The sequence below is a fragment of the Oreochromis aureus genome, linkage group 22 (assembly GCF_013358895.1).
Source record: "Oreochromis aureus strain Israel breed Guangdong linkage group 22, ZZ_aureus, whole genome shotgun sequence".
NCBI classification, from domain to species: Eukaryota; Metazoa; Chordata; class Actinopteri; order Cichliformes; family Cichlidae; genus Oreochromis; species Oreochromis aureus.
Window position 1 is genome coordinate 12,162,206 of NC_052962.1, and position 24,320 is coordinate 12,186,525.

Sequence of the window (24,320 nt, forward strand, 5' to 3'; positions counted from 1 at the left end):
GGCAGGTGCATAAATTTGGGCACCACAAAAAAAGAAATGAAATCAATATTTAGTAGATCTGCCTTTTGCAGAAATTACAGCCTCTAAACGCTTCCTGTAGGTTCCAATGAGAGTCTGGATTGTGGTTTAAGGTAGTTTGGACCATTCCTCTTTACAAAACATCTCTAGTTCATTCAGGTTTGATGGCTTCCAAGCATGGACAGCTCTCTTTAACTCACACCACAGGTTTTCAATAATACAGGGTGGGCCATTTATATGGATACACCGTAATAACATGGGAATGGTTGGTGATATTAAAGTCCTGTTTGTGGCACATTAGTATATGTGAGGGGGCAAACTCCTCAAGATGGGTGGTGACCATGGTGGCCATTTAGAAGTCGGCCATCTTGGATACAACTTTTGTTTTTTCAATAGGAAGAGGGCCATGTGACACATCAAACTTATTGGTAATGTCACAAGAAAAACAATGGTGTGCTTGGTTTCAACGTAACTTTATTCTTTCATGAGTTATTTACAAGTTTCTGACCACTTATAAAATGTGTTCAATGTGCTGCCCATTGTGTTGGATTGTCAGTGCAACCCTCTTCTCCCACTCTTCACACACTGATAGCAACACCGCAGGAGAAATGCCAGCACAGGCATCCAGTATCCCCATTTTATTACGGTGTATCCATATAAATGGCCCACCCTGTATTCAGGTCTGGGGACTGAGATGGCCATTCCAGAGCGTTGTACTTGTTCCTCTGCATGAATGCCTTAGTGGATTTTGAGCAGTGTTTCGGGTCGTTGTCTTGCTGAAAGATCCAGCCCCAGCCCAGCTTCAGCTTTGTCACTGATTCCTGGACACTGGTCTCCAGAATCTGCAGATACTGAGTGGAATCCATGTGTCCCTCAACTTTGACAGGATTCCCAGTCCCTGCACTGGCCACACAGCCCCACAAGCATGATGGAACCACCACCATATTTTACTGTAGGTAGCAGGTGTTTTTCTTGCAATGCTGTGTTCTTTTTCCTCCATGCATAACGCCCCTTGTTATGCCCAAATAACTCAATTTTAGTTTCATCAGTCCACAGCATCTTATTCCAGAATGAAGCTGGCTTGTCCAAATGTGCTTTAGCATACCTCAAGCGGCTCTGTTTGTGCTGTGGGCGGAGAAAAGGCTTCCTCTGCATCACTCTCGCATACAGCATCTCCTTGTGTAAAGTGCGCCGAATGGTTGAACGATGCACAGTGACTCCATCTGCTGCAAGATGATGTTGTAGGTCTTGGTGTCGGTCTGTGGGTTGACTCTGACTGTTCTCACCATTCGTCGCTTCTGTCTATCCGAGATTTTCCTTGGTCTGCCACTTCGAGCCTTAACTTGAACTGACCCTGTGGTCTTCCATTTTCTCAATATGTTCCTAACTGTGGAAACAGACAGCTTAAACCTCTGAGACAGCTTTCTGTATCCTCCCCCTAAACCATGATGGTGAACAATCTTTGTCTTCAGGTCATTTGAGAGTTGTTTTGAGACCCCGTGTTGCTACTCTTCAGAGAAAATTAAGAGGAGGGAAACTTACAACTGACCCCCTTAAATACTCTTTCTCATTATTGGATTCACCTGTGTATGTAGGTCAGGGGTCACTGAGCTTACCAAGCCAATTTGAGTTCCAATAATTAGTTCTAAAGGTTTTGGAATCAATAAAATGACAACAGTGCCCAAATTTATGCACCTGCCTGATTTTGTTTAAACAATTATTGCAAACTTTCTGTAAATCCAATAAACGTCATTTCACTTCTCAAATATCACTGTGTGTGTCTCCTATATGATATATTTAACTGACATTTTTTATTGTAACAACCAACGATTTAAACAGGGAAATAATGACTATTAACAAGGTTGCCCAAACTTTTGCATCCCACTGTATGGCAGGGGCTGGTTAGCTAATAGGACTCGTTAAGTAGTTCCTGTAATGCTTGTTATACAGGCAATTTTAACTTATAATTATAGAGAAAGTTGAATACATGATATATAAAAGGCTTAGCTGATATATTTCCCCGTACGAGAGGCTCAGTTTTGCAACTAAAATAGGAAAAAGATAGCTATTGTGTTTTATTTAGCTTGGTAGCTATTGCTACCCAGTGATCATGGTTCAAGCAGTGACAGTAAAAAAAAAAAACAGAAGGACTGTAGGAAGGAATGTAGTGATATTAATACAATAGAAGTTCAATCAGATCCTCCAGAGCCAGATGTCATTGTGGGCAGGAGGCAGTACACCTTAAACAGGCCATTGCAGATTAACTATGGGCAATTTAGAGCCAGCAGTAACCCTAACATGGATATCTTTGGACTGTGGGATTTATATTTATATACTATTTATATTGTTCATCTTGCCTTTTTTGTCTCTGCATTAAGATTATTCAAATACTCTACCACTTCCTCTCCAATAAACAACGTTATCGACCAAAACCTGACCTCATCTGGAGGTGAACTCAAAGGAAATTGAATCATACCATGACTTCTCTTAATTCATAACTGCTCTTCTGCCTGCACACCATCCACAGCCTACAGTTTATGCAGCTCCAGTATCCTGAATATTTCAGAAACTGATCTACTGGGAGTTTCCCACACACCCATCTCTGGAGTTCACAGAGAACAGTCTGAAAAAGAGAAAATGCCCAGTAAGCCATTGCTCTCTAGTGAAAAGGCCTAGTTGAAGCCGAAGGTCAGAGGATAATGGCCAGACTGCTTCTAACTCATCTAATCACTGGTTACAAACCAAGTTATGCAGAAGAGCATCTCTGAGTTCACAACACGTCAAACCTTCATCATCTACACGAGCAGAAGAACACACTTAGTGTCACAGAACAGGAAACTGAGGAAACTCATTAAAACTGGACAACAGGAGATTAGAAAAATGTTGTGTGGTCTTATGAGCCTCCATTTGTGCTGCAACATTCAGATGGTAGGGTCTGAATTTGTCAGCAACATGAAGCATGGGTCCATCCTGCCTTTTATAAACAGTTCAGGCTGCTGCTGATGGTGTAATGGTGTGGGGGATATCTTCTTAGCACACTTTAGGTCCATTAGTATCAATTAGGTATTGTTTAAACGTCACAGCCCACGCGAGTCCATGTTCATCCCTTTATGACCACAGTGTACGCATCTTCTGATGGCTGCTTCCAGCAGGATACCGCTCCATGTCTCAAAACCTCAAATCATCTCAGACTGTTTTCTTCAACATGACCGGAAGTTTACTCCACTTAAATGGTTTCCATGGTCACCAAATCTCAGTCCAGTACCTAAGGAGACACTTTTAGGATGTGGTGGAAGAGGAGATTCCCATCACGGATGTGCAGCAGACAAATCTACGGCAATTGTGTGATGCTACTGAATCAAAAATTCTGAGGGATGTTTTCCATCAATAAGTAATCTTTTCACTCACTGTACTGCACATCTTTGCAATCAGTAAAAGCTACTAATCCCATTTCTCGAGAATATCATCTTGTTTGTTTTAGGTGCTTTTCCCCCACTCGTCTGCACAAATCAGGTCCAGACACTCATTCTTCCACATTTGAGTGGGAAAAAGGAAACACGCGCACAGGAAAAAAGAGCACCAGAAATGAACTAAAGAGTATCGCAGCGAGGGGCTTGAATGTCGGCACATGAACCGGTTAACAACCAACCATAGCCCAGCATTTATAAAGACCACCAAGCAGTCTGCAATCCAGGGGCTAAGCGAAGACGTTACAGAGAAACAATTTTGTACAGCAAATTAAAAAACAAAAAAATACCCCAACTTGAACACCCTAACCCTAACCCTAGCATTTAATAAACACTAAACCCTGTGAGGGTAGTCTGGGTGGTAGTTATTGAATAAAAATGATGCTTCCAGACTTCCTGTCTACTATCACCTAAAATGAGCTTGTCTGGTATATGACAGGTACCTAAGCTCATCTGTTGGGGCTGTGTCATTACATCCAACAAAAATAAGGTTATGAAACAAGATTATCAAAATGCTTCTCTAAGATGACAAATATCCGACATGAGCGACATCACTGGCATTTGAAACCAGTTTATATTTTCTAATTAGACTCGCCGCCTGCCACTGTGACATTTTTTGGTTATTGCTCACCTCTCATTCACCTGTGGCCAGCCTAAGTTTAATAAGCAGCCTTCGTCATGTCCCCTCCACGAGATCCAGATGGTGAATGGGTAATGGATGATGACTGCAGACAGACAGATGAACGCAATACACATCCTCGCCGTCGCGTGCCGAGTTATTTGTGAGCACCATCTGCTGGAGGAGGCCAAGCAATCATTTCCTGTGTGTGTGGCTTTTCTTTATGTCGTTATTACCCCGGTTCAATTCTGAGTCATGTTTTAAAACTCCATCACACAGAAAGGAAAAAGAAATCCTATTAATAAATTATTGTTTGACGACTTTTTATTTGGAAAAACCCTGATTACATGCTCACCCAGATACAGCGATGTGTGGTTCTTGGTTAAAGCACTACACATAATGGTTCGTCTACACATGACATTATAGTGACTGTGAACAGCATATATACAGTGTGTAAGACAATGCTATTTTTTACAAAAAAATATCTTAAAATCAGGAGTTTTAAAAATAAATAAACACAAGTGCAAACTATGGTTGTGTGAGCGCCATCGGACCTGCATGACAAGGAAAAATCATGAAACACAAAAGGCTGAGGCCATGTATTGCTTCATGTCTCTGATAAAACCATAAAACCATAAGGGAAAAATAGCTGAAAGCTTCCAACCACGATAAAGCAATCCCTCAGTGTATTGATCTCTCCAGTTCAGTGGAAGTACCATCAGCTTTACTGTCTAACGGCCATTTAGAAAATGAAACTGAAGTACCTTTAACACTGGCGTGAAATCTATTCGATGATTTAGTGAAAGTGACTTGTCAGACTCACACTTAATCCCTTCAAAAGAAAGGAGGGAGAGACAGAGGATGACATATTTTATGAATTCGGTGTATTTTTTTTTTTAAACCACTTCTGAAATTTTTATCTGCTAGTATTGAAGTATAAAGGCATGTTTCAGTGCTACAGCGACTACAAATAGCCAGCCAGTGCATGGAAGATTTAGCAGAGTGCACCTGTGTGAGTCTGGATGTGCGTGGGATTCTGTGGATGTGTTTCAGAAAAGGCAAGAGTGGGAGTACTACATCTAGCCAGCAGAGTCAGTCTCCAAAGCAGGAATCCGAGTGATATTTCAGTAGCTCGCTTTCAGTGTATTCTGTTTTTAACGGGTCAGTTCACCCAATTATGTAAAATTAAGTTACATAAAACTGGCTTTGTGTGTCCAGAATTTTAGATATCTGAATATTAGAGAGTGAGCAGAGATTACAGCAGCTCTATAAAGAGTGCTTTGACTTACACGCTAAACTCAACATGCTAACAATGACAAGGAAAGACTTCCAGATGCTCAAAAGCATTTCATAGGGGGTGCTTGTGCATCCATCCATGCATCATCTGCCTCCTCCGGGTAGGACTTGTCATCAGGTGATCCTATTCAGCCTGAACCTCCTCAACTGCCTCCTTTCGATGTGGAGTAGTAGTCCTCCAAGTCCCGCCTGAATCAATAAGCTCCTCCCCTTATTTCTAAGTGAGACCCAAAACACCCGATGCAGGAAGTTCATTTCTGCTGCTTGCATCTGTAACTTTATTCTTTATGTCAGCATCTATAGCTCACAGGGTAGGAACAGCTACCATTAAGATTTCCTCCCTTAATGGCATGTAAATGCTATAAATTCTTTCCCGATCAATCCGTGCGCATTAGAAAATGACAAAATATTTATGTGCATTATTAGCTTCCGATTAAGAAAACTTTAAGTAAATCTGTTTTTATTTCAGTTCAGACATATTGTGAGTGTTCCACTTATCAAAATTTTTAAAAATGTGTATTTTGTGACTAGAATCAACTATAATTAATAAGTAGATTAATAAGAAGCATTTGTTGCTCATTGACATGGAAGAAACTAGTTACCATCTTAAGAGTTACCATGTTAGCATGCTAAGGTTTGCTAATAATGACTAAAGTCAAAATAAAGCTGAGGCGGGTGTGTTTGTTTTCAGTTTTGCAGGAATTCTGGCAAAAATTTAAACTCAGACCTGTTACAGCTAGAGAGAAGGTAAGCCTCGTCATCACTTTTAGTTAGTCTCATCATTAAAACCAGAACTACAGCAGGTGTTCAAAATATAAGCAGCTGCATGTATTATTCAGCACCTTCCCACTGTCTATCAGAAAACTGACTAAGTGTTCCTGCCTAGACCCGTCCTGTGAAATCCAATCAAATTCACATTTAGCACTCTTGGCTTTTAGAAGCATGATGTACCTGAACGGCATAATTAAATGACTTTTCCCCCCTAAAACTGCATTAGCCTTTCCCCCCTTAATTTTTACATCATTACAGCGTATTAAAAGAGTGCGCTTCTCGAAGAAAAACACTTACTAATTTTTATAAAAATGAAGATGAAGGCAGCTGACGTGGGAGCACTTGTTTTGCAGGCATTCTGGCAAAAATTTAAAATTCAGACCTGTTAAAGCTAGAAAGAATGTAAGCTTCGTCATCACCGTTTAATTTAATTTAATAATTGAATTTAATAACTGAAAGTCATTAAATGTCACTGTTCAGTGCTTTCACAGAGGAGCCTCCAATCTGTCTGGTCATTTTAGCAATATCTCAAAATCTGGGCACACAAAAGCAAAACTACAGCACAGACAGTATATACCAGCAGGGCTGTGTCAGAAGATGTTGCTGTGTAGTTTGGATGAACTAACCCTTTAAGTTATTTTTCTCTTTGTTCAAGCGTGAATCACCACTGTAAAGCACTACAGAGGTGTAGTGTTTGTGTAAAACTGTAGCTGTTATTAGAAATAGGTCAGTAGTGCCATGTTGCTGTTATACAGTGTGAACATTATTATGGGCTCCTGGTGACTGATCAACAGCCAGTCCTTGGCCCTGCTGGGCTCCTACTCGTCTACCCTGTTGGCCAGCAGCTATCCAGTCTACTCCTGGGGCCCTGGGGCTTTCATGACCATGCTGGCTCCAACCATGCCTGGATAACTCCGGTTCCTCCTCATTCCATCGGGTCCAAAAGGGGAGCCAGATCTACGCAGTCCACCCAGAGGCCCTAGCATGGGACCAGGGCTCATCGCTCTGCTTCCGGGAGCTCCAGCCACACCCAGCCGCTTCACCTTGTCTACCAGGTTCAGATTGTGGACGGCCACGCTAACGTCTGTTTGGCTTTCGCAGTCCCTCCCTCGCTGCCTGCCTCTCATCCCCCCTGTCACCTCCTTCAGGATGGAACGGGCTGGTTTGGAAGCCAGGAAGTTCTCATAAGAAGGACTCTTGAAGTCAAAGCCGGCGGAGCTTGGCACAGCTGAAGCTCCCTGTCTTGTGGGAGAGTTTGGAGGGGTCGAGGGCCGCAGAGGATCGGGATTAGGTGTTCGGTTGGGGGCAATGGAGGTGCTTAGTAGGACTCCTCTGCTGCCCTGACCCTGCTCCAGGCCCTGGCTCTGGTGATACACAGCTGCTGAGATTCCTCTCTCCTGGAGAAGACGTACCAACCCTAGGGAGGTGCTGGTGGTGCGTGTAGCATCTCTGCACAGACATGAGACAAAATAGACACATCATCTCCTTTCTTAAAGGAACAGTTCACACCAAACTCAAATGCATATAGTTTTTGTGCTGATTATTTATCCAAATAAACAGCCAGCTATAACCAAGGAACTACACCTGCCAACCAAAGGAAGCATTCAGCCCGACAGAGGGAAAGCATTAATGCTTACAATACCACGACTCTGTCATCTCATGCAGATCAATGCAAACTTACTTTTTATATACACTCAATTAAATATGACATTATACAAAATATGAAATTAGCTAAAACAATCTTTTGATTTTATTTTGTCTTTTGTCTTTTAAATAAAAAGGAAAATGTCAGAGTATGGAGTTTCTTGCCTGAGGTTAGTTGAGGATTCAGAGGGCCTGAGACTGAGCCTGCGGGACGTGCAGGGAGTAGCAGCAGGAGTACCCAGCAGAGTGCTGGTCATCACACAGGAGGACGATGCAGGCACTGGGTTTAAACTGGAGGGAATGAGAAGATTTCAGCTAGGTTAACAAAAAAAATAAAAAATATAAATCACACTTTCAGGTGGTCTCATCATTAAAACCAGAACTACAGCGGGTGTTCGAAATATAAGCAGCTGCATGTATTATTCAGCACCTTCCCACTGCCTATCAGAAAACTGTCCTGCCTAGACCGGTCCTGTGAGATCCACTCAAATTCAGAATGAGTGCACATTTAGCACTCTTTCGGCTTCTAGAAGCATGACGTATCTGAACGGCGTATTTAAAATGACTTTTTTTAAAACTGCATTAGTTTTTCCCCACTTAATTTTTCTTGTCACTACAGTGCATGAAATGGCATTAAGTGCAGTTTTAACTTTCTAAAAGGGCGCTTCTCGAAGAAAAACATTTACTAATTTTTATAAAAAATGGGGAGGAGGTGGGTTACAAAGCAGCATGCAGATGTGCAGCAGGTATAGGCAGGCTAAAGGAGCTTAAAGAACGTGCCCATTGTGAGAACTGTTTATTATCATCGCCTGCCTGAACTAACACTATGTGTGACTTTTGGTGGCTTGAATAATAACAAAGAGTCGACTCTGATCACAGACACTTCATGATGTCGCTCACCTTGGCGTAACCCGCGTCTGCTCATCAGTTGGATGGAGGATCCGACAGGTTGTAAAGGTGTAAGTGGAGCTGGTGTGAGCCATGCATTTACCTGGGTAGTATGCAGCTGGAAGTCAAACACACACAACCCGTCACTGTCAGTCACCACATTTTAGCCTTTTATACATGTTCAACAATGTGGAAGTATTCATGCACTAGTGTTTGCTCGTCTGCCTTCACACGCATATGAACTTGAGTGAAATCCATTCTTAATTATACTTTTGGCAGTATAATGTATTTAGATAATGAACATTTACTATATGTCCTCACCCAGAGCATCGGTGTTGCTGAGGTGTGGTGATGGTGATGGTGAGGGCGGAGAAGGTGGGGCCAGGGTGACTGAAGGCTGTACGAAGTTGGCGTCACTTGTACTGGAGGTGGGGGGCACTGCCGGTGAGGCAGAAGCTGAGGAGGTGGGAAGATTTTGGAAGTATTGCTCTCCTGGTTCATCCTCCTCAAAGCCGCCCCATGGGTACGCCTTAACACAAACAAAGAGTCATGCAGGGAAGGGAGAGGGGTGCTTTACAGGCGATAAGGTTTGATTCTCGTTACAAGAGGATGGGCCTAAGTTTAAACCAATACAGCGGTACATGTAATCAACTGAGATCGTTTAGCGTGAACACAACAGATACATGCAGAGAAACCTCACACACAGACCTGCTCCAGCTCTAGTTCTAGAGGTCTGTAGCCCTTTGGCACAACTCCTGGCCTGGCGTCCAGGATCACACCCAGGTGAGGCTGGGCTAACTGCTGCCAGTGGTGCAGAGTGGCAGATCCTGGTGGAGAGAAGTGGATTTAACTTAATGTACTTAACCCCACCTGCACCATCTCCAAACACACATAAAAAAACATTTAGAGGAATATGAAACTATTTCAGCTGGCTGCTTTACCTTTAGCAGATGTTTTATACCTTAAATCTCCTAAAAATACTTGTTAGCATTTTAAAAGGCCTTCCTACATTAACAGGTTTTAAGAATTATATGTAACTGAGAAGTAACTAGAAGTAATAGCAACAAAACAGATATTGTGCACACACGTATCTCAGACTGTCAGCCAGTAATTCATGCGATTAAGAACAAAAAGTATTTTAAATCCTTTTCTCTAAAGAGCTCATCCATTCAATAAAAAAGTGAAAATGAAGATAATAATATAAGTGAAGAGGATGGCAGAGAAAAGTGAATAGTAAAAGCTATGAATATCAGAGGAATGATATGAAAAGGAAATGAAATGGAGAAGCAAAGCAGAATGAGAATCTTTTTATTAAGACAGCCACATGGATTACTGACAGAAAAATAAACAGAGACAGCAAAGAGGTGACAGAGTGAGCAGTGAACAAATGAAAAAGCTTAAAAAACAGAAAGTTATGAATGAATATGGACAGAACAATGTGTATAAATATATAAGAATACATATAAACAAATCCACAACAGCAGGGCTTCTGTATGTCATCTGGGTGTTTTTATACAGTTTAAATAAAGTATAAAATATTACCAGCAGAGGGCAGCATAGGCCAAAGGAACCTGTTTTGAGTGGGCTCTGTTCTGCTTTGCATTATTTTCTGTTGCATACAGAGTATACCATTACAGTGGTGGACGCTCATAATGAACATAGCCAAAGTTACATATAAAGACCTCAGAGTATGTGCAAATAATCCCTGAAGCTCACGATTCAGACTTCTCTTAATGGCCAGCAAGAGCAGATTTCCCTAATTTTGTCAACTTTGTCAGCAGTGTTGACAACTCCTCAGTAAGGAAAATCGCTATTGGCTGTCCCAAAAGTCGCTAGAAGTCTCTAAATGGCGTCATCGCATAATTTGCATAATTGGTCATGCTTATGTAATTGTAAACTATGTTGTAGGAGAGAGAAATAACATCATGGAAGAGACATAAAGTGAGTAAAAAACAGCCTAAATGCATTTAGAACATATTTAGAACTACAAATTAAATTTCTTTTAGCAATTATTGCTTTTTTTAATGTCACAATTCCAACCCTCCTCCTTTATCCGGGCTTGGTACCGGCAAATGTGACCCGAAATAGGCAGTCTGGCGGCGTTACTTTTTGTGTTTGTGTGTGTTTGTGTGTGTGTGTTTTTTTAAGTAGTTTTAAACCTTGTGATCCACAAAAAGTAAGAGTAAAAGAAGAACTGACTGTATTACAGTCAGGGCGGGAGCAGCGGCTTCGCTCATGCGCGATTCATTTGTAGGTTGGACGCGTAGGGGACAGCATCTCTTCCTCTGACAGCAGCTGGGGGCGACTTCTGCCTGAGGACGAGCGCTTTGGCATGGGCAAGGTGCCCACAGCAGCACCTGCTGATTGTTGAGAGTAAGAGTGATACGTGCTTTCAGGTCAAGAAGTGGTCATAAGTCTCCAAAAACACCAGCAAAGGTCGCCAGATTTGTCACTAGTTGCTTTTTAGAAAAAAAGTCGCTAAGGGGGTCTGAAAACTTACTAAATATAGCAACAAAGTTGCTATGTTGGCAACACTGTTTGTCAGTAGTTTTAAAGCTTCTGTTTGCGAGGGACAACCAATCAGAAGACGCGCCTTAAAAAGAACAGGCAGGAAGCCACAACAGTTTCTGACAAAGGTACCAAGGTTCAGTAAAGATAAATAAGGTTAGTTTGAACTGTGAATCATATAAAACTAATCTAGCACAGAGTCCAGTAATAAATATTTGGCACTGATCTGGAAATGAGTATAATCTTCTTTAAGGTTAAATATAAGGACACCAGCTCCTTAATTGTACATGCTGACTGACTACTACTGTGACTCTAACACACTGTATAGATCCTAAGGTCTGCCTGTTTCCCCTTTTAGCCCCGGATCAGTTCATGAGCAGCAGCCAGTGATTTGAATAGACTCCGTCTTACTTCCTCCGTGTAGTGCATGAGTGCTCAAAGCCACCCTTTGGGCTGGGTTTCTTTGTAATAGCTGTGTGGAGATGCAAAGCTGCCAGACTTGTGATGATGCATCAGAGACCAGAAAGAGTTGAAGAGCATCAGAGACAGGGGCCTCTCTGTCCACTCTTGCGCACTCCTCATCTTCTTGCTGCCGGCTCGGTCTCTAGCCCACCTCCTTCCCCTCTCCCTCTCTATTCCAGCTCCAGTCTTCCTCGTCCATCCCCACACTCTCTCCCTTTCCCCTTGACTGCCATCTTGCTTCCTCTCCCCCTCTGTTCCCCAGCCCTGCCTGCTGCCTTTTTTTGCCCCGGCCCCTCGGTGCCTCTCTCCTTCCAGGTTCCTCCCCGCCTTGCCGTTCGTTCCGTGCTCCCTTTCTACCTCACCTTCGAGTGGTTTGACGATCTGAAGCTTGTCGGGGAGGTAGGGCCCTCGTGAGGCCCAGAGGTGGAGGTTTCCGAGGGACATGATGCTTTCGGATGGGGTTAAGAGACTCTCCTGGCTGAAGGCATCGTGGAGTCCAGGGTGTCCTCCCCGCCGTCGCTCTCGCTCCTCTTCAAAGAAGCGCCTTTCACTTAAATTGTTTTGTCGGCGCAAAGACAGTCGACGCAGAGCGAGCCGCAAGTCCTCTGCCCCACTTGTCTTCTTCTCCTGGCCCTCTGTGCTGTTGACAGAGCAGGGTTAAAACAAAAATCAATCAAATGTTTTAAAATAAAATCATTCTTAAGAAAACTGAGTTTGATTCATGCAGATGACAGCAGCTTATCTTGGTCTTACCTGTCCTGATTGGATGCCGTCTCCATTAGGATGCTCTGCGTTCGGTTATCAAGGGCTACACTTTCTCCACTAAGGTCACCTCCATATATGGTGGAGTGGGGTGTGGAGAGACCACTCGATTGGGGTGACGTTCGAGCTGACAGGGACTGGTTAGAACCCGGGATGTTGGAGTTGGTTGGAGTCAGAGAACGCTGACGAACTGTCTGGTTAACATTTTTGACCGTCTCAAATACACGTTTCCGATGGATCCTGCACACAGCCAAACATAGGAGTATTATACTGATGCTCATCAACAGTGGTTCACAAACCTTTTTACCTAAGTTATTCCCAAAGATGGACTCAAGAACCCTTCGCCAAGATTACGTTTATTTGAACTCTTAACATTAAACAAATCCCAACTTTAAGTTGAGTGTTTAAAGCGACTAACAATCAGAGTGAAAAACACCAACCACCATAGCCGTGCGAAAAAGAAAGTTTTCATGTGACACTATGGAGTTCTGTGAAAAACTAATACTCCACATAGCTTATAGAACCATCAGCAATAACTCGAAGTGATTGTTTTCTGTATGACTTAAGCCATCTCTCACATTGTTGTGGAGGAATTTTGGTCCACTCTTCTTTACAATTTTGCTTCAGTTTATTGAGGTTTCCAGGCATTCATTTGTGCACAAGTCTCTTAAGGTCTTGCAACATCATTTCAGTAGAGTTGAGGTCTGGACATTGTCTGGATCATAACAACACCTTGATTCTTTTCTTTTTCATGCTTTTGAACAGTTGTTGCTTGGGATCATTGTCACATAACTAATGCTAAGATTTAGCTGTCAGACGGATGGCCTCACATTTGACTCCAGAATACTTTGACTTTGATAGTTGAGTGGTTGTGAATTATGACCAGAAGTCAGAAAGCAGTGGAGTCCAAGAAGTAGCTTTTGATTTTTGTGCAGCTTCTTAAGCATTGCATGGTCTAAACTTTGGGTGAATTTGTTTGGACGCCCACAACTAGGAAGACTAGTATTATGTTAACACATACCCAAATGCTACAGACCAGGAAACTCCCAAAACAGAGGTACTCACACTTACTGATGATCAGTTAATCAAGTGCATTTGATTCTAAGCACCTGGCTGCAACTTACCCTTTTAACATGGTGTGCTTAGTTTTTCACAGAACTTCATGACAGTGTGGGTTATATACAGTAGTGTCCATTATTAGTGACTTAATAAGGAATTTCTGTAAGATTAACATTCATCAGTTACACTTCATTTCATTAGACTTTACATTTCAACCAGTCTTTGCCTATTTTAAGCTACTACTTTATTATAAGTGTATTCATTAAGTTTTGTTACCACTTTTAACAATTTAACCATCATAGCTAACAATTTTAGCTACAATGATATTTAGCAGTTTAGCTAATCCTCTCCAACTGCATCAAATCTGTTATTTAGCACAAATTAACAGTGTCTTTGTATTTTAGCTTTTAGCTTGCTAAATAAAAGCCTGCTAGCATTAGCTGATAATTTAATACGCCACCTGTTCATTCAGACATGTTAACTTCAGGCTTGTAAAACGAACATGACAGTGGCTACAATGCAAATGCTAAAGCTAAAAATTTCCAAAAGTCCAAACTCAGTAAGTGAGGTCACAGTGGTTACATTTCTCTTTTATACACTGTATTTAAACTTTTACTAGTTACTATGCTTATGTATAGTTTTGGAAAAAGGTTTTAAAAGACTTTTAGTGAGCTATGCTAGTTTTTCACTTTCTTTGACAATTACTTATGTATTTACCTTTAATCGTAGTATATTTATTTTAGCTATCTATTTCTACTGTCTGTCCATTACTTATTGCCAACTCTTTTGCTCAAACAATTCCCAAACCTGTTCCCACGTTTGGGTATTGGCATCTAGTATGCATGCATGAATACATACTTCTGTTCTTCACACTCTGGGTCATCAAGACTCAGCTCCTTCCTCATCGTTCCCTCAATCTCAGCTGCCAGAGAGTCCTGCAACATATAAACTTTTAAGAGGGGAAGACGATGCCCACAAGCAAAGAGAGGCACACGCACTTTTACAGTATCTCACCATTGGGTACAGTCCCAGCGGGTGGTAGCGGCGTGGGGTTCCTGCAGGGTAGTTTCTGTTTCTCAGGTTTTTCAGCTCCTCCTGAGCTTCATGCAACATCTCAATGCACTCTGAGTACTTCTCTTCTAACTCCTGGAGCTGTTGTATTGTAAACACAGCAATTAAACTAAAACTCACAGTATTTAGGGAACAAACTGTGATTGGGGACAAGCTTGGCAAGAAAAGAGAAGTTACCTCTGCTGTGAGCTGCCTTTGGGCATCTTTAGCTGCCAGCAGGTGTTGAGAGAGTTCCTCATTTTCCACTGCATACTAGACACACAAATGCAGCTTTGACTGAGCAAACAGCTAAACAGGACAAGACCAGTAAAAATATAACCAGTAAAAGAATATACCTGTGTGCTTATATACTCACAGACTTGGCTTTCTTTTGCAGGTCTACTATCTGAGAGAGGAGGTGTGTGATCTCTTCTTGCTGTCGTGATGCGTCTTCAGTCTTACGGGCCAGTTCCTCCGCTATGGTAGAAATCTGAAGACTGGACAACCCTTAAAGTTTGACAGGAAGTTCAATAGGAGAACAGAGAAAAATGAGAACAAAATGTGTCAAGCAAAAACATTTTTCTGCACTGCACATAAAATATAAGTAAAATCAGAACACTTCAAATTCATATTTAAAGTGCAATGAAATACTGAAATAAAAATTTAAAAAACAGGGACATGCAGTACAATTTATATACATTCACAATCGCAGTCACCTCAAGGTGCTTTACATTGCACGATCGAGACCCTACAGCACTAGAGAGACAACATCAACAATCAACTGATCCCCCATTATTGATTGCTGTCCATTATTTGAAATTTGAAGTTATTTTCTCTAAATTTCGAGTCACGGAGGGCATTTTTTTGCTACAAACAAGCTGTCATACATCTGTAAGCAACCACTCTGTAACAGTGGAAATGAAAAACAGGAAGAAATCTCCAGCCAGGCTCAGGGAGCAGCAACCATCTTCCACAAAACTTTTTTTTCATTATATATTTTTCGGTCTGTTGTCTGCTTCTCAAAAATGGTGATTAAATCGAATTAAAAATTAGATAAATTTGTAACAGGATATGATTTTAAATGAGTTGCATCATTGCCATAGGCAGTATAAAAGGTGGCTGTAGCTACCATGACGTTACTCAATGATTTCTGAAGAACTGTTTTGATGATGCATTTTCGCTGTTGCTTGATTGCAAAGCTGCAGATGTGAGGAAGAAGAGTGGATCTCGCTATGAAACAACAAACTCGAACTACTACTAACTACTTGACAAAAATGTGACAAAATGTGAAAATGATCAGCCATTGAACATGGAGTTTCTTACCAAAAATAACCCTTCACAGACTTAACCTTTTACCCAGCATGATCCAAACCAAGTCAAACTCAGCAGGAAAGTGTTTCAAGAGGTTCAAGTCATAAAGCCATTTTCTCGTAGACTTTTGGGACAGTTACATATAAGACAGGAAGTCTACCACAGCTTTTGCCATCCAGTAGAATCCAGGTTTAAGGCACTTCCACTCTGGCTTCAATATTCAATATTTCTGTCTAGAGTGATTGCATTGTGTTTTTATTCAAATATTACACAGCATGCAAACTCTTGGAGGGAGTTGTGTAAAGAAAAACAGGCAATTTCACACACAGAAGCTCCAAAAAAGAAATTGGTGGCAAGACAAAACTCACTGAGCTCTTTGACACAGTCGTTCACGAGCTGCTGCTCCTTTTCTTCATAAGTTTCGGTCTCTGACTTTAGATGGTTAGCCTACAAGTAGACGTCCACAATTACACAAAATACTCTGAGCCGTTTTGGTACCTCACCTCCCGTGTTGCCCTCATTACTGCGTGTCATACCTCTGAGCGGAGTGACAGGTTCTCCTCTTCCAGCTCTTTGAGTTTCTTCTGGAGCGTGTCGCTCACAAAGCCTCCTGAAGCAGTTTCCACTTTGCTTTTTTTACCCCTTCAGGAGACGAACAAGTTTAGCATGAAACTTACAGCCAGTGGGTCATTTGTCTGTACAAGTGAAATGGTAAACAACAGTATTCACGCATTTTAGGAGTGACATTAAGAAAGGAAACTAACGTTGGGGAGCTGCTGGATTCACCCTCGATCTCTTCAGCTGCATTGGTGTAAAACTGCAGCAGCTCATCCTTCAGGTTCAGCTCGTGGTGCAGCTGGGCCACCTGCAGGAGGACAGGTACTGTTCAACACCTGTAGCACCAAAACATTTTTTCCTGGTCTAAATTTCTGTGAGGCAAACCTCCTCTGTGATTTGTCCCACTTGTTCCTCCAAATACTCATTCTGCTCTGTGAGAGTTCGGTTCTTCTTAAGTAGTGACTGGCCAATCTTTGCAGCAAGCTCCAGATCTCTCTCTTTCTATTGGTTGCAATGTAGGAGGAGCAAACGGAGGAGAGGAACATCTCATTATCATTTGGTCTGATTAAAAAAAGAAAAGCTTCAATTTACCCTCAAAGAACTGGCAAAATTAAAATACCTCACCTCTTCCAACAAACGTGTGACAGCATCAATGTCATTGTAGGTCTTCGTCATCTGGCCCACTCTGTCTGCACATAGCACTGTGGAAAGAACAAAAAAAGAAGACCCAACCGAGAGTCAAAATGCCGAATGACCTTCTGGTCATCCCATCACTTGAGTTGTGACCTGCAAACATGTGACTGCATGCAAAAACGGCCCCATTATGTAACACAAAGAGTATTTACACACTCAGAGGAAGTGGACGTGCCACGCATAGCGTGCAACACTTCCATCACCGCTGTTTGGAAATGCACGAGCAGGCGTTAAAGGGGAAAGGGTCGTGTTCCATGGCGCACAGAGTGTGGCTCTGCTGCCGCGGGGGTGGCAGCAATTATTGACTTCAGAGCTCGAATCGATAACGTGCTGCACAAAGTTATCGAATCCATTATGGTAAGCCTCTGTAATCCTGTTGGTACTTTAAACAACACAAAAATGTCCCATTTCTGAAAGCAAATTTAGGTGATGGCACTGAAATAGTGATCCACGCTGGTTCACACGGGTACAGCAGAGAACCATGCGTCATCTTAGTGAGGCGGACTAACTAAGAAACAAACACCGGAGCAAAACGATCAGCCAGAAACTACAGCTTTTCTGCATTACTGGAGTTCTGAAATGATGAGACTGCAACCTGTAATCCACCGCAGTCAGGAAGCAAAGAGGAACAACGACATTCAACAAAAATCAGAGTACTGAAAAGAAACTAATATCCCAATCATTTGATCACATCTTAACATTGAGCTGTCCTCCGGCCCACACTCATCCCTTCATAATCTCTCTATCATGCTCTTGCTGTCCGTATCCTCCACTTGCCTTGATAACAATCGACCGCTGGTCCAAAACACCGATACATTCACTTTCTGTCTCTCTCATGCCACTGTTCAGCTACTGTATCACAGGCTTACAGACTATATTACCCTCCACCCACACGGACGTCCCTGTGTTGGTGGAGCGAGAACGAGGTAGGCGGAGAGATGAGAGAGACTGTGTGTGCATCCGTTTTGGCTCCACAGCTGCGGAGGTGAAGTGGAAGATGTGTTATGATTGGGCAGGAGGGGATGCATTATGCAGGACAGAGCCAATAGAAGTGACTCCCACTTCTCTCATTTTTACCTTTCTTTCATTACCTCACTTCCTCTGTCTTCTGATTCATTCTCAAGCACCGATCATGCTGCTAACACAATAGACTGGGAACCTGTAATCAAACTTCCTCAGCAATTAAACAACTTAGCTGTATGCTAAGATGTCAAAGCTGAAATCATATTTTAGTAAAGATTAGAGATGAGTCTATCTAAAATGTAAAAACTCACTCTTAGAAATTATAACTCTTCCGATCAATCTCAGATACGCACAAAATAAATGAAGAAGAAAATTCAACAAAGTTTCAGACAACATCCCACACATGACACGATCTAACGTCTCAGTAAGCGAGTCAGATTCTTCCTCTTTTCATTAGACGACCTAAATTCTTCTTCACATCTTTCCATCATGCAAGTTTTCCATATGGGTCAAGGAAAAAGTCATTTGCAAAAGCCATAAGAGAGATTTTACCAACTATACCATCCCAATTCCCAAAGTATTGGGGTGCTGTGTAAAAATGTGAATAAAAAGATAATGCAGCGATTTCCAAATCTCATAAACCCATATTTTATCCACAAGAGAACACAGATAGCAGAAAAAAATGAAATGTTTAAACTTAACTTAAATTTATGCAATTTGCAGATCAATGCATTCTGCCTTTATTTACATTTTACACACCGTATTTTCATTGTGTCCACTTTTTCATACTGGGTTATTAGAGACAACCATGTGGACAGAAGCTGAAATACCAGCTTTATCCATACAGGACAAAGACAGACTAGACTAGATTAGAATAGAAAACAAACAATCCAAATCTAACATTAACATCTTATTGAAGATCAATCTACTCAAATGTATCTGATCTTCAAAATGTCAATCACATCTTCTTGTGTCACGCCCACCAGCTGCATGTCCTCCTTCACCTGCATCTTGATGATCCGCATGTTTGATTTTGTACAGATTTTATGGCGGATACTCTTCCTGACAGAGGCATTCATTCAGGCTTGGGACTTGTAGGCTGGCTTGGTGGCTCGGGTTATACTTTATAAACAGATGCCATCAAAGATTCAAAGAACAATGTAATGCGATGACAGCAAGAGTTAATATTGTTTAATATTGCACATTAATCTTTAATGTGAGAAAGCCTCTGCAGACAGCACTGCCCTTACTCCATAAACCTCTTCTCCTTACTCATAAAGCAGCGTATTAAGCAGAGTGCTGATATGATATACGAGGAGTGCAGCAATTATCCAGAATAAACGAAGATGCATTCATGTTTCAGGGCCAAACAGAAATAAAAGGCTTGGTATCCAAATGTTTTCATGGCTTAACTTTGAGCATTAAGTCAAACAGATTCATAAAAGACATCAAAGGGCTATTTGAAACCTGTCTTGTTCATCTACGGTAGGAGGGGTTCTCAAATGATTTTAAGGCAAAGACCCATAAAGGCAAGTAGAACACCCAAGTACCTCTTTATAACATCGACCCCATTTGAGTGCATGTCGACTACAATTTGTACTTTTTGCTGTCATTAGAATTATTTGTATTCTAAAGCTTTTCAACTGAAACACTTCTGCAGTTTTAATAATGTTAAACAACGTTTCAGTTTTAATCCTGCAGTTATAACCTGAAACCTTTAAATAGAGAGTTCTGTTATCATTGCCTTCGGCAGCTTTTCCTTCTTGCTTTCAGTCTGTCTCGGTGTGAAACATTTAAAGTACCAATGCGATCGGGCAGACTTACAGAAGTATTTTAGTGTCTCTTCGATCTGCTCGGTGGTCAGGTCGAGCCTGGCCTCGGGAGCGACGAGCGGCGTGTGGAGCCAGTCGTCATGGTCGTAGCCGTAGACGGTGTCGGCCCGCAAGCGGTACACCGGCAGCTGCTCCTCCAGAAGACTGATGATCTCAAACTCCGGCAGGTCAGTGCTGTTACAGACATCTGAACATTAGAGGGAGGGAGAGAGAGAGAGAGGATGAGGGTGGATGAGACGGGTGGGTTTTTTCTCCACTCATTCCCTGTGTGACCACAGCGAGTCAGGTTTGTGATGGCCGACATTAAATCTGATCAAACATTTGAAAGGCAGGTTTACCTTTAATCAGAGATAAAAAAAAATATTCTGCTAAAATAAAATTAGATAACACTTCACAAAACTCTTTTTTTTTTTGTAAGAGGACCCGTTTTAAACAGCAATGTTTCAATAAAGAGATAATTGTATGTACAATCACGTTTAGCTCAGCTCTCAGGCTTGAGGTTGCTCTAAATGCTCAGATTTAGACAGGTTTTACTGTACTTGGCTCTATATGATGTCACTGAGAGTCATCTCAGGCACACGGCTCTGGCCCCTGGACACCTGTCGGTTCAAAGCTACCGTTTACGCGGAGCAGCCAATCAGCTGAAAGCTGGCTTAAAGGAAGGGGGAAGGGCAGAAAAATAGCTGAGGGGCTGCACCAATAGCAAAATTAGGATTATCTTGATCTGTCAGTCTTTTCATTCATGGACTCTATGAATGAAAATATGGAGCTAACACGTCCTATTTAATGTGAAATATTTTTTAAAAACAACTAATACTGTACTTTAAAAACAAAAAGAAACACTTGTGCATTTTAACTTAATTATGACTGCAAGCGCAGAATGGTAAAAGACTACTTTCACCAACTGGTATCACTTTACTTTGATGCATGGCTACATCTATGTGCAAACTGTGGAAAAGTAACTTTTATTTTGAAAAACTAAGTTTGGAATTGCACATATAAAATTGCTTTTTTTAAGAAGAAGAAAAAGCAATATTTTACTAATAAAACTATTAAAAAAAGATTTATTAGAATAGTAATTTCAACACTGTCACCAGACGCTGAGCTGCATACTCAAAACTTTGTTGCTATATTTGGACTTTTGGATGATCTGAGTTCTTCTGCACCTGTGATGGTTTCGGCGTCCCTGCAGTCGGGCGGCGCCGGACGTGTCTCGGGCTGGTTGTACTCGCCCTCGCTCACATACTGCTCCTCGTGGTTGTGCTGCCGGTCGGGCTCAGGCTCTGACTCCGGGTCCTGGGACAAGGAGGGGGCTGGGGAGGCCAGCTTGGCTCACCTCTCGCTAGCGGAGAGAGACGGGGGCCATGGAGCTGGAGCTCCACTGTTGTAACGGGGACAGACGATAGACAGCAGACACAGACGCCTGCAGGGGACAGAAGAGAGGAGAAGGAGAGATCTTTACTTTTTCTGCCGCTGTGATCCAAAGTCCACTTCAATCAGTGTGGCTCTCTTTCCCTACAGACTCTTTAGCACAAGTGCTGCTGCTGACTCTGCAGAGTGCTTCCTGCCAACAAGCTGCATAAAACCACAGCCTACCCACTGCAGACACCGGGTTTCATAAGTTGCAAGACTTAAATAAAAACAGACGGTGGTTGGAGGGGAACATTTATGCTTTTCTCTATTTCCTGTCATATATACAGTACAGTAGTGGATGCCCATATGAAACATGGCCAAAGTTTCAAATCATGAGCAAATAATCTCTGTGGGTCAAAAGAGTGCGCTTCAGACCTCTCTAAACTCTCCATTTCTAACACTTTTCCTAACATCTGGCTCCAGTTGGTGTCAGTGAGAGTGGACATCTCTGGTACGATCATCACAGGCATCCACCTCTGGCTTGAAGCACATAAGCTCCACCCACCTGCTTTTAACCCTTCTGTTTGTGAGGGATAGCCAACAGGAAGAAAAATGGTGCAAAGGCCTTGTGTAAGAGCTGTAAAACATGCAGATCTACTCCAGCAGACTCCAAAAAAAATAAAACTAAAATATGGAGCTGGAAATGAGCATGAGAGGTCCCCTGTGCAGCTCTTTATAAAGACATTATACCAAAGAAGAGAAGAAAGAGTGTTCCACCTAATCGATCCAGTAATGTTAAATTAAAAGGACAAACCTTTTAGCTTCAGCCTGTTCCACCTGACTTCACAGTCACCTTAGACGGCCTCTTTCGCAGTCACACACTGTACTGGGATCCCTGTCTGAAATAAACACACCGCTGCTCATTCATGGTGACCTTGTATATCTCAGTTTGCATCCTGCAGGGATCAGCATGTCGAGGCAGGGTAAAAACACACAAGCCAGATGAAACAAATTCACCTGAGCGTCAGATCAAACAGCCGGTGCTGCAGCTCTGAACAAAAATAGAGCCTCACTAAAAGTCTCTGTGCATATGCATGAGTGTCTGTGTGAGCCAGTTGCATGAATAGCCGGTTACCTCTGTAGCTGCTTAGGAGAGACATGTCGGTGCAGAAAGTGCATGTATAACGGGACACACGGGCAAGCCCGGCTCTCTGTCATCACTGTAGCTGCAGTGCAACCTTGGAACGTCTTTCCCATTGCAGCAGTCTGAAAGCTGAACTCACACTGCTCACTGTGACAGCAGCATCTTATGGGAATTTATCTATTTTTAAAAACCTCACCACATAATCTGTGGGTGAGAGATGACTCCAGATTTGAACTGACAACACGCACATGCAGATTTGGGATTAAAACAACACATTACAACCTCCCTCTCCAACCACCTAAACTTGTAAACAAGTCCTCCAAAAAGAAAAATATCAACATTCAGTTTCTATATGATTCGTGCATATAAGCAGACAAGACTGAATGAATTAAAGCTGGAATCCCGTGCTGACGAGGATAAACGTGAGGTGCTTATTGGATGTCCTGCAGGCCCAGATATTACGACTGTCCCGCAGTGAACGCTGACAGCTGCTCCTGCTGATTGTGCTGCAGTAAATAGGCCAGGGTTCATTCACGCGTGGGGCATACACAATGCCTTGTCTGAGGGCGTGGCTTCATCTACATCAGCACCCGTCACGGATGCGAATCTGGGTTTTTGCAAATCGTGTCACCCTACAAGTATGACAGTAAGTACCAGAACCTGGTCAGCTGACCTTTTGATGCACGGCATCGCCATTAAAAGCATTTAATCGTGACAGCAGTGCATCAGCCACTACACGGACACTCACGGTGACGGATCCAAGCACGGTTCCTTGTCAGTGATCCAGGGAGGACTCGGGTGAAGCTGAGCAATCCTGCAGCTAGGAAATGTTTAGACAGTGAAATTGTTTCCAGGATGGGCAGCCGAAGACGGTGTCTGCCACACAGTCCGCGGTCAGGCCGGGCTGGAGCGCCGTGACGGGGGATTTGCGCGGTCTGGACTCTCGTTCCACAGCGCAGACACCTCTGGATGATCAAGATCACCTTAGACCGCTTTCCAGACTCGCTCCTGACCTGGACCACTGCTCCAGCCTTTCAGCCATCTCCCTCTGTCTCTCTCTTCTCTCACTTTCCCTGCGACCAGCCTCCCTCACCACTGTCACACCACACAGCATTAGATTAATAGGACTTCTGGCCGAGACCTTCAAAATAAAATCCCTATTCCCTAACAGCTTAAAAAAAAACGTGGATGCATATGTTGCACTGTAGTTAGTATGCTTTTTTCAAGCGCCTGTAGAATACAGTGGAAGTGCACAATGATCATCTTGAGATTAACATTTATTACGGCTTACACTGAAAACTCATACTTTTTCTATATATTTAATTGTTATTTCTTTTAGTAAACGCGTTGATGCTTTTAATTGTAAGGCGGTGCTTTATTTCGCACTGTTTCCTGGGTAACTGTATATGACTTGACTTTTTTCCCACCCTGCTGCCACCCAGAAGACTCCCAGACCTGAGACCCAACCCGTTCTGGATCGAGCATCAGTGACGTCACACGCGCCTAACAGGAAGAGGTTGGGGTGATCATTTGCGGGCAATTTAAAATGATAGGGTCTTTACAGCTTTAAAAGCTTGTAAGGCTACTTTTGCTTTAATCATTATAAGGAACATATTTAATTTCTAATCAAGAATCGAGAAATTTATTTGTCCAGAACAAAGTGGTCACGCTGAGCAATGGTATTCTTACTTTGAGATTTCCTACACGCCAATAAATAAAATAAATCTATAATAAAGGAAGCACTGTGTACAGAAGGGTAGAGAGTGGTCACAATATAAAGTGCAATTAATTATCCATACTATTGTAACGTCGAGACATTTAGAGTGTTATTATATAAAAATTTATTATTTTAGATTAAAAATAAAACTTGCATTGTGTGCAAAGTTACAAATGTACAGGTCACGACAGATAATCACGTTTCT

At 42.2% G+C, this 24,320-nt stretch overlaps 1 protein-coding gene across 1 annotated transcript; it reads right to left on the minus strand.

Annotated features, from left to right (window-relative positions):
- Positions 1-4,425: 4,425 nt before the first annotated feature.
- Positions 4,426-21,231, minus strand: LOC116320491 (trafficking kinesin-binding protein 1-like). Its single transcript, XM_031740111.2, has 18 exons — positions 21,068-21,231; positions 19,894-20,088; positions 17,038-17,114; positions 16,798-16,914; positions 16,620-16,720; positions 16,392-16,497; positions 16,224-16,302; positions 14,921-15,051; positions 14,743-14,817; positions 14,509-14,646; positions 14,353-14,429; positions 12,427-12,675; positions 12,036-12,313; positions 9,412-9,530; positions 9,025-9,232; positions 8,716-8,821; positions 7,981-8,106; positions 4,426-7,620 (listed from the first exon to the last, which is right to left on the minus strand). The coding sequence occupies exons 3-18, from the start codon at positions 17,086-17,088 to the stop codon at positions 7,026-7,028; spliced, it is 2,556 nt and encodes an 851-aa protein (XP_031595971.1). The 5' UTR covers positions 17,089-17,114; positions 19,894-20,088; positions 21,068-21,231; the 3' UTR covers positions 4,426-7,025.
- Positions 21,232-24,320: the final 3,089 nt, after the last annotated feature.

What these genes read in the sequence shown, in the direction of transcription:
- LOC116320491 (XM_031740111.2), bottom strand. Translation starts at nt 17,088, where the DNA reads ATGACGAAGACCTACAATGACATTGATGCTGTCACACGTTTGTTGGAA. An exon ending in TGGGACAAATCACAGAGGAG is followed by an intron (nt 16,721 to 16,797) that starts GTTTGCCTCACA and finishes GTCCTCCTGCAG; the next exon opens with GTGGCCCAGCTGCACCACGA. An exon ending in ACGGCATCCAATCAGGACAG is followed by an intron (nt 12,314 to 12,426) that starts GTAAGACCAAGA and finishes CTCTGTCAACAG; the next exon opens with CACAGAGGGCCAGGAGAAGA.